Source organism: Mandrillus leucophaeus, unplaced genomic scaffold (genome assembly GCF_000951045.1).
Source record: "Mandrillus leucophaeus isolate KB7577 unplaced genomic scaffold, Mleu.le_1.0 Scaffold29, whole genome shotgun sequence".
NCBI lineage: Eukaryota > Metazoa > Chordata > Mammalia > Primates > Cercopithecidae > Mandrillus > Mandrillus leucophaeus.
The window spans coordinates 1,143,523-1,153,491 of NW_012103031.1; the positions used below are offsets into that span (position 1 = coordinate 1,143,523).

The 9,969-nt window shown below is 46.8% G+C and overlaps 1 protein-coding gene across 1 annotated transcript in view; it reads left to right on the forward strand.

The window, feature by feature from the left end:
• The first annotated feature begins 6,873 nt into the window (after nt 1–6,873).
• LOC105543703 (zinc-alpha-2-glycoprotein) overlaps nt 6,874–9,969 on the forward strand; it is a 16,817-nt gene continuing 13,721 nt past the window's right edge. The window contains exon 1 of the mRNA XM_011985735.1: nt 6,874–7,082. Coding sequence (XP_011841125.1) covers nt 7,007–7,082 — 76 coding nt within the window. The 5' untranslated portion in view covers nt 6,874–7,006. The remainder of the gene's footprint in view (nt 7,083–9,969) is intronic.

Consider the following 9,969-nt stretch of genomic DNA (forward strand, 5'->3'; position numbering starts at 1 on the left):
TTCTTTCTTTCCCTCCCTTCCTTTCTTCCTTCCTTCTTATCTTTCTTTCCTCTCTCCTTCCTTCTCTCCTTCCTTCCTTCTCTCCTTTCTTTTCTTTTCTCTTTCTTTCTTTCCTTCCTCCCTCCCTCCCTCCTTTCTTTCTTTCTTTCTTTCTTTCTTTCTTTCTTTCTTTCTTTCTTTCTTTCTTTCTTTCTTTCTTTCTTTCTTTCTTTCCTTTCTTTTTTGAAATAGGAGTATCACTGTGTTGCCCAGGCTGGTCTTGAACTCCTGAGCTCAAGCAATCTTCCTGCTTCAGCCTTCCCAAGGTGCTGGAACTACAGATGTGAGTCACCATGCCTGGCAGAAATCTGCTTTCTGTACATTCTCGGGAAACCGGTCAAAACTACTCTGAATATGGTAGTCATTGATCAAGAGGAAACTCTTTTTGGACCAGACTGTCATGTTGGAATCATGAAAATAGAAGGAAGGTGCTACATGGTTGGATGAAGGAAGCAAAGGGGTCTTTGGGTCTTTCATTCTCTCAAGCTTGCTTTTGAGAAAATCTAGTAATGATTAGTAAGGGAAAGGCATTGAAGTCTAATGGGGGCATGATCAGTCTCCGGTCTCATCATAGCCAGAACTTAAAATTATGGGGTCTTTTACCCACACGAGGGTTTGTTAGTCTGTCTGAGGGGTTTAGGACTTTTATTTTGGTACTTAAAGGCAGCACCTCATGTCCCAAGTGACTGGATAGCGTGAGGAGCACAAGGAATTTCAGGACCAAGGGCTGGAATGTTTGAGTTCAAAAGTGGTAGAAAGCTTAAAGAAAAGAGAATAAGCTCAATTGCAGAAATTATTGACTCAAAGCACCATCTGAAAATCAGGCAATTTCTGTAATAGGGCAGAAAGAATTCCCTTATCTTTTGCAGTTACCAGGGTAAAACAGACAAAATAAATAAATAAATAAATAAATAAATAAATAAACCTTAATAGACTGGGTGCGGTGGCTCGTGCCTGTAATCCCAGTACTTCGGGAGGCCCAGGCAGGTGGATCACTTGAGGTCAGCAGTTAGAGATCAGCCTGGCCAACATGGTGAAACCTCCTCTCTACTAAAAATACAAAAGTTACCCGGGCATGGTGGTGCGTGCCTGTAGTCCCAGCTACTTGGGAGGCTGAGGCAGGAGAATTGCTTGAACCCGGGAGGTGGAGGTGGCAGTGAGCCAAGATCGTGGTACTGCACTCCAGCCTGGGTTACAGAGTGAGACTCTGTCTCAGAACAAAACAAAAACCAACAAACAAAAAAACCAAAACCCGTAATAATGCCTAATTATTAAACCTAATAACAAAAAAAGAGTTTTGTAACCTAATTACCAAAACCTCATAAATCGAATAACAAATTGGGCTTTCAACATTCCTGTTGTTGGTACTGATGGTCAGTGTTACCAAGAGCTTTGTTGGACAAAGAAGGAAAACCTGAAATGAAATTGGGAAGGGCTTTGTGGGAGGGGTTGTGGGTGAGCAGGATGCTTGAACAGGGATAGAATTTCTGCTGGCAGATGGGGACACGTTTCATAAGGACAGGGATGGGGTTTCCCTTGCTCCTTTCTCTGTCCCTAGGGCTTAGCCCAATTCTTGGCAGGAAGAAGACAATCAACGAACACTTCCAAAAACAGATCTCCGGGTGAATGAGCAAAGACAAGAAGAAACAGTGCCAGACATATTTGAGGGTTATTGAAGCCAATCTGGTGGAAACAGAGTTCCTGAAGACAGTTGAGGTGTGGGGTAGGTGGGGGCGATCAATGCAAAAGGGAGGTTGAAATCAGGTTCTGGGAGCTTTAGTCCAGTGGATGTGTCTAATTGAGACAGGAATAGCACTGGGTGAGCGCGGGAGGATGGAGAACCCAAACAACAGTTGAAATAAGAACTAGGCAAAGAAACCACAGGATAACAGAAAACCCCAAATAATGGAGAGAAAATGGCCAAAATCCCGGCCAGGGTGACATGTCCATGACTCTTCTGGACAAGAGTAAATAAGGGAGAAAGGGAGTAGTAATGGGGGGGGGTGTCCTGTACTTCCCTCCTTTTCTAGAATATCTCATTATTATTCTTATTTTTTTGAGACAGGGTCTCACCTGCCTCTGTCACCCAGGCTGGAGTGCAATTGTGGCTTACTGCAGTCTTGAACTCCCAGGCTCAAGCAATCCTTCTGGCTCAGCCTCCCAAGTAGCTAGGACTACAGGCATTCTCCATGACATGCGACTAATTTTTGTTCATTTTTTTATAGAGATGGAGTCTCACTATGTTGCCCAGGCTGGTCTCAAACTCCTGGGCTCAAGCGATCCACCCACCTCGGCCTCCAAAAGTGCTGAGATTACAGGCGTGAGGCACCGTGCCCGGCCAGAATATCTGTGTTTATTCTACTCCCTAATTAAAGAAACACCTGTAAAATTAGAAACTAACTGTGTGTGTGACTATTCTCACGAGTATGCCTGTGTGCACTTTCACTTTGCAACAAAAGCTTCTTGCCTTTCGCTTCATTCTGATTCGTCCCTGAATTCTTTCTCTAGATGGTGTCAAGAACCTGGAAACTGGCTGAGGCTGGGGTCTTACTGGCATCTGGAGACCCTCCTGAGCCCTCCGGCAATGCAATGCCATGCACTGAATGGGGCACGGCCATTAATGTATCCTTTCCATCACAGCCTGTGTTCTCTGACTGCCCTTTTCCTCTCGGACAGGGGTTCTCCATCTTTCTGTGCCATCTCCCCTTTTGCCAATTTTTCTCAAGATATATATATATATTTTTTTTCTTTTTTTTTTTTTTGAGACCAAGTCTTGCTCTGTTGCCCAGGCTGGAGTGCAGTGGTGCAATCTCAGCTCACTGCAACCTCTGCCTCCCAGGTTCAAGCAATTCTCTGCCTCAGCCTCCCTAGTAGCTGGGATTACAGGTGCCCACCACCACGCCCAGCTAATTTTTTTGTATTTTGAGTAGAGACAGGGTTTCACCATCTTGGCCAGGCTGATTTTGAACTCCTGACCTCGTGATCCACCCACCTCAGCCTCCCAAAGTGCTGGAATTACAGGCGTGAGCCACTGCACCCAGCCAAGATAATTTTTAAAGCATACAATAAGACTCATTTTACACAGAGGAAGCCAGTTATTTGGAAACCAGGTCTTTCCAGGTATGCTCATGGTTGATGGGCTATTTGCAGAGAGACCCTCCAAATTCTAAAGTGACTGGGGACCGGGTGCGGTGACTCACGCCTGTAATCCCAGCACTTTGGGAGGCTGAGCCGGTTGGATCACTTGAGGTCAGGTGTTCGAGACCAACCTGGGCAACATGATGAAACCTCATCTCTACTGAAAAAATACAAGAATTAGCTGGGCGTGGTGGCACGTGCCTGTAATCCTAGCCCTCGGGAAGCTGAGGCAGGAGAATCACTTGAACCTGGGAGGCAGAGGTTGTAGTGAGCCGAGATTGTGCCATTGTACTCCAGTCTGGGTGACAGAGCAAGACTCTGTCTCAATAAAATAAAATAAAGTGACTGGGACATTATTAAAGAAGGAGATAATTTATGGTAATGGGACTCTTTGGGTTGGAGCTTCCTCCAATTGCACTTGAAGTTGGTCTTTGCTGTAGGAGAACCTGTGGGTCGTCCTCTGTTGGGGAAACAGGAAATGACCGTGGAAGGACCCACCTGTGGTTCCCTGGACCCCTTTATCATCCCTGGTGTACCGAGCTGATGCCCCTGGCACAGCCTCACTCCCAGGTCGCCTCTCTTGTTGGGCCTTTGTGACCTCCTCCTCTCAGCTGTCCCATGCCCACCTGGTTAGGAACAATCTTTCGACATATTCTGGACAAACTGCCTTAGGCCTTCCCATTGCCTCTGAACTCTGACTTCTTGCAAGACGTTTTCTCCAACTGCTTCATGGCTCTGAGCCCCTCTCCTCCTCTCCCACACCTGGCCTGGACTGGGTTTCCTCTACCTTGTCCACCCCCATCCCTCTCTCTGGTCACAGATGAGGCCAGATCTCATATTCAAATCTTCGCTAGCCTTGCCCAGCTCACATGGATTTTGATTTCCTCATTGATGTGGAATGTTTATCTTTTATATTTTATTTATCCAAGCTGTCATCATATATATCAAAATATTGATTCTGTATTTCCTTCTCTTGACAGTTTGTTTTCTTCCCTGGGGCCCTCTATATTCGGATAGAGCTTTTTACCCCAGAAGAAGGGAATGTGAATTACATATAGGCTAAAGGAGTCACTTTTCGAGTTTAATTTTCTTTCTTTCTTTTTTTTTTTTTGAGATGGAATCTTGCTCTGTAGCCCAGGCTGGAGCACAGTGGTGCAATCTCAGCTCACTGCAACCTCCGCCTCCTGGGTCCCAGTTCGAGCAATTCTCCACCTCAGCCTCCCAAGTAGCTGGGATTACAGGCACTTGCCACCATGCCCAGCTAATTTTTGTATTTTTAGTAGAGACGGGGTTTCACTATGTTGGCCAGGCTGGTCTTGAACTCCTGACGTTGTGATCCGCCCGCCTCAGCCTCCCAAAGTGCTGGGATTACAGGCATGAGCCACTGAGCCCAGCATTGAGTTTAATTTTCAAATGGAAGTCAAAGCATCAGAGAAAAAAAAAAGAAAAAAAGAAAAAAAAAAAAGGTAACGCCAGGTGCGGTGGCTCATGCCTGTAACCCCAGCCCTTTGGGAGGCAGAGGCGGGTGGATCATTTGAGGTCAGGAGTTCAAGACCAGCCTGACCAACATGGTGAAACCTCATCTCTACTAAAACATAAAACATTAGCCAGGCGTGGTGGTGGGCGCCTGTAATCTCAGTGAATCGGGAGGTTGAGGCAGGAGAATCGCTTGAACCCAGGAGGCAGAGGTTGCAGTCGGCTGACATCGTGCCACTGCACTCCAGCTTAGGCGGCAGAGTGATACTCCCTCTCAAAAAAAAAAAAAAAAAAGTTATAGCCTTCAAATTTGGGCTTTCAAGAAAGACGAGATGGTTGGCTCAGAATTCTGAAAACTGAAAATGATTTTCTTCAGGAACCTGGCTTGAAAGATGGATTTTGGAGTAATACAGAACGAATGGCTGAGCTTTGGATGTAAAGGAAGCTCTTGTCCCACAGGAAGAAAAAGCAGGGGCATAGGCAGGTGAGGCTTCATGAGAAGGTCAAGGTGAGAGTTCTGCTGTGTCCTTTGGGGTTGAAACCTGTGCATGGCGGTTGGTGACTCAGTTGAGGAAACTCACTCCCAGAGTTCTGGCACCTCACAGCCAGAGGGGCCATGGCCACACCTATGTATATCATGTATATACAGCAGGGGACGCCTGAACAACCTCAAGGGACAGGGGGCCAGGCCATGCTTGGGATTACCTAGGTCAGAGTGTCAGGAACCATGGCCTCCAGGGAAAACCAAGAGTTTCAGATGAATCCAGTTCTTGGGAGGAGAGCCAATGAGAAAATCAAATGACAAAAAATACCATCTCTGTTGTGCTAGGCAAGAAGGTTACTGCTTGTAAGGCTCTACAGTTTAGACAGTAGGAAAGTTTTCAAGGAGAGGCAGTTTTGGGGTGTCAGTCAGCTGAGGGCAGGCATTCCAGACTTTTGTCTCCAAATCCACCACTGTCTGTCTTCATGCACTGCTCCCCCAGCCTTGATGATGCCATTGAGGGTAATTTCTTTGTTTCTTGTTTAGAGATAGGGTCTGGATCTGTTGCCCAGGCTGGAGTGCAGTGGTGCAATCCAACACATCACAGCCTTGACCTCCTGGGTTCAAGCGATCTTCCTGCCCCAGTCTCTTATGTAGCTGGGACTACAGGTGTGCACCACCATGCCTGGCTAATTAAAACAATTTTTTTTTTTTTGTAAAGACTGGGTCTCCTTTTGTTGCCCAGGCTGGTCTTGAACTCCTGGCCTCAAGCAATCCTCCTGCCTTGGACTCCCAAAGTACTGGGCTTACAGGTGTGAGCCACTGCGTCCAGCTTGGTGAAGGTGATTTCTGAGGTTTATCTGTCTCATGTCAGGCAGAAAGGATGGCTTCTGGGGCTGAGACCCCATGCTGCCTCCAGCCCTTGCTTCCCTAGTAAGACTGGGAATCTAGGCTCGCGATTTGCAGAAGCAGACCAGTCAAAATCACAGCGGGACCCAGCCCTGTAAACACACGACAGCAGCCAGCAGGGGACATTAGAGGCCCAGTGCGGACCGAAGACACCACCTGGAACTGGAACCCAGATGCCCCCATAGCTACTGCAGCCCCACTGCCCCCAGGAGCAGGCAGTTGCGACCACTGTCAAGACCACCAGAAGGCATTGTCCACTGCACCCGCCTCTTTGTTTCCCAGACACTTGACCTGATGTCCATGGTAGTAGCTTCGACTTGCTGAGCATAAACCCCGTGCACACCTGCTCGTTCTATTGCCAGGGAGGCTGCAAAAGGAGGATGCGGCTATTTCTCCTTTGATCATGGAAGGCTGGGGTTCCACAGGCACCGAAAGGAAGGAGGGAGAGATGGGAATGGGAACGTCCTCCATACAGCTCTGGCAGGATCGGGTGAGGGAGAGTGAGGGTCCCGCCCCAGCTGGGGACTAACCAGGTCCGTATCCTGGACATGTTGAGAGTTTTTCCAGAAGGCAGGGATGAAGTCTGGTTTGACAACACCCAAGTGATTCCAGAGGGTGTCATAATAGACTGGAAGGGTGACACATCCCAGACACCTGCCACCCATCACACATACCTCCCACCCACTTGCATTCTTCCGCCCCAGGCACACACAAAGCCTCAGTCCAGAGATCAACTGTCTCAGCTCTGAATTTGTATAACATGTCTGTAGACTCATTCATCACAACCTCTGCCCAGCCTAGCTTATGTATCATGTTTTTTTTTTTTTTTTTTTTTTTCTCTCTATTAGGGGAGGAGCCCGTCCTGGCACTCCCATTGGCCTGTAGATTCACCTCCCCTGGGCAGGGCCCCAGGACCCAGGATAATACCTGTGCCTCCTGCCCAGAACCCTCCAAGCAGACACGATGGTAAGAATGGTGCCTGTCCTGCTGTCTCTGCTGCTGTTTCTGGGTCCTGCTGTCCCTCAGGAGACCCAAGATGGTGAGTGTGGAAAGCAAGGGATGGGTGCTGGGAGGGGACTGGAAGAAGATGAGGAACAGGACACCTTCCTCACACCTGGCTGGGAGAAGGGATAGATGCAGCTGGGATTCCCTGGCATATGGCAGGAAAGGGTGCCCAAGGCTGTCAACTCACTCAGCTCATACACTTCCACGAGCATTCAGGGAGCCTCTGCCCTCACCCGAAATAAGACCTTCAGGAATCTGAATCTAAAATCCTTAGTTTACAGTGAAAACAAAGACTCCAAAGACCAAGCGACCTGCTTGGGGTCAGACAGCCAGGACGGAACAGGAACCGTGCGCCTGGAGCTGCTTCTGCTCCTGTTCCTTCCCTCCTTCCCGTGGCTGGGTACACCTGCCTGACGCTGTTGGAAAGAGAGAGTAACCCCAAGGGGAAAGTGGGAAGGCAGGTCGGCTGGAGGGATGGTGCTAGAAGGAAACCCGTGCCCTCAACCCACACTCAGACACAGCTGCAGTAGGTCTGGAAGGCGAGTGGCCGGAAGAGAAGGCAGTGGGAGTTTGGGGAGATCAAGAGTCACTTCTAGGACAGGGGAAGGAGGCTGTTTGTGGCATGAGAATGTGCAGGGTAAAGACATGGAAGGAAATGGCTTTTCAGTTGTGTAAGTTTAAAATTGGTGACATTTACAAATTGTCAGAAAAGGTGTTTCATGTTCGTTGTATAACAATCACTTTGGAATGTTAATCCCATTCTGCACCAAAATCTGAATTATTCAAGGTTCTCCAGAGAAACAGAACTAATAGGTTGTACACAAATACATATATACGTACATACACATACATGCATATGCTGTATACACACGCATACACACACACAAGAAGAGATTTACATTATACGTATGCAAAAGAGAGAGAAAGAGTGAGAACAGAGATTTATTTAAGAAATTGACTGACACTATTGGGAGGAGTAACAAGTCCTAAATCTTCAGAGCAGGCCAGCAGGCTGGAGACCCAGGAAAGAGTTGATGTCTTAGTCTTGAGTCTGAGGGCAGATTGTAGGCAGAATTCTTTCTTCTTTAGCAGACCTCCGAGGCTTTTTCTCTTACGGTCTTCAACTGATTGGATGAGGCCCACCACCATGGAGAATAATCCACTTTACTCAAGGTCTACTGATTTTTTTGTAAATTAAAAAAATTGTTTGTGCATAGTATGCGTATATATTTATGGGGTACATGAGACATTTTGATTCAGGCATGCAGTGTGAAATAATGACATCATCGAGAATGAGGTATCCATCCCCTCAAGCTTTTATCCTTGGTGTTACAGACAATCCAGTTATACTCTTTTGGTTATTTTATTTTAAAAATTTATTTGATTATTTATTTATTTATTTTCGAGACAGAGTCTCAGTCTGCCGTGCAGGCTGGAGTGCAGTGGCACGATCTTGGCTCACTGCAACCTCTGCCTCCCAGGTTCAAGCTATTCTCCTGCCTCAGTCTCCCAAGTAGCTGGGACTACAGGCACCCACCACCACACCTGGCTAATTTTTTTGTGTTTTTAGTAGAGATGGGTTTCACCATGCTGCCTAGGCTGGTCTTGATCTCCTGACCTCGTGATGTGCCTGCCTCGGTCTCCCTAAGTGCTGGGATTACAGGCATGAGCCACTGTACCGGGCCTCTCTTTTGGTTATTTTAAAGTGCACAATTAAATTACGATTATTATTATTTTTTTTTGAGATGGAGTCTTGTTCTGTCATCCAGGCTGGAGTGCAGTGGCGTGGTCTTGGCTCACTGCAACCTCCGCCTGTTGGGTTCAAGCAATTATCCTGCCTCGGGTGTGCACTGCCACATGGCTAACTTATGTATTTTTAATAGAGATGGGGTTTCACCATGTTGGCCAGACTGGTCTTGACCTCTTGACCTCAAGTGATCCACTCACTTCAGCCTCCCAGAGTGCTGGAATTACAGGCATGAGCCACCGCACCTGGCCCCAATTAAATTATTATTGATTATAGTCACCCTGTTGTGCTATCAAATAGTAGGTCTTATTCATTCTTTTTTTTTTTTTTTTTGGTGACAGAGTTGCCCAGGCTGGAATGCCATGGTGCAATCTTGGCTCACTACAACCTCTGCCTCCCGAGTTTAAGCGATTCTCCTGCCTCAGCCTTCCGAGTCGCTGGGACTACAGGCGTTTGCCACCACTCCCGGCTAATTTATGTATTTTTAGTACAGATGGGGTTTCACCATGTTGGCCAGGCTGTTTTCGAACTCCTGACCTCAAGTGACCCATGCGCCTCAGCCTCCCAAAGTGTTGGAATTATAGGCATGAGCCACCACACCTGGCCCCAGCTAAATTATTATTGACTAGAGTCACCTTGTTGTGCTATCAAATAGTTTTCTAACTTTTTTTTTATACCTATTAACCATCCTCCCAATTTCCCCCCACCCCTGCCACTATTCTTCCCAGCCTTTGGTAACCATCGTTCTACTCTCTATGTCTATGAATTCAATTGTAAGGTCTACTGATTTAAAGGTTAATCACATTTAGAAACTCATGAGCAAAAATAATTTTAGTAATTGAACTAGGATTCTGCCATATGACTTCCAACATTATTAGCACCTGTATAAATTGTATCATAAAATAATTATGGAACTATTATGGAAATGTCCCTCTCTCCCAGATTCCACCTTGTACCAAAATGTAAGGTATAACCCCAGGAATTCTGAGCTCCATCCTAGTCTTATGCTGTGCTAATTCAGTCTGGGTCATTTCTTGAATTTTCTAGTAAATTCTCCTTTCTACCCTTTCTAACTATATGTATTTGTCAGGTTAAGCTAGAAATGTTAATTTGTTTTTTTGAGACGGAGTCTCACTCTGTCGTCAAGGCTGGAGCGCAGTGGCATGATCTTTGC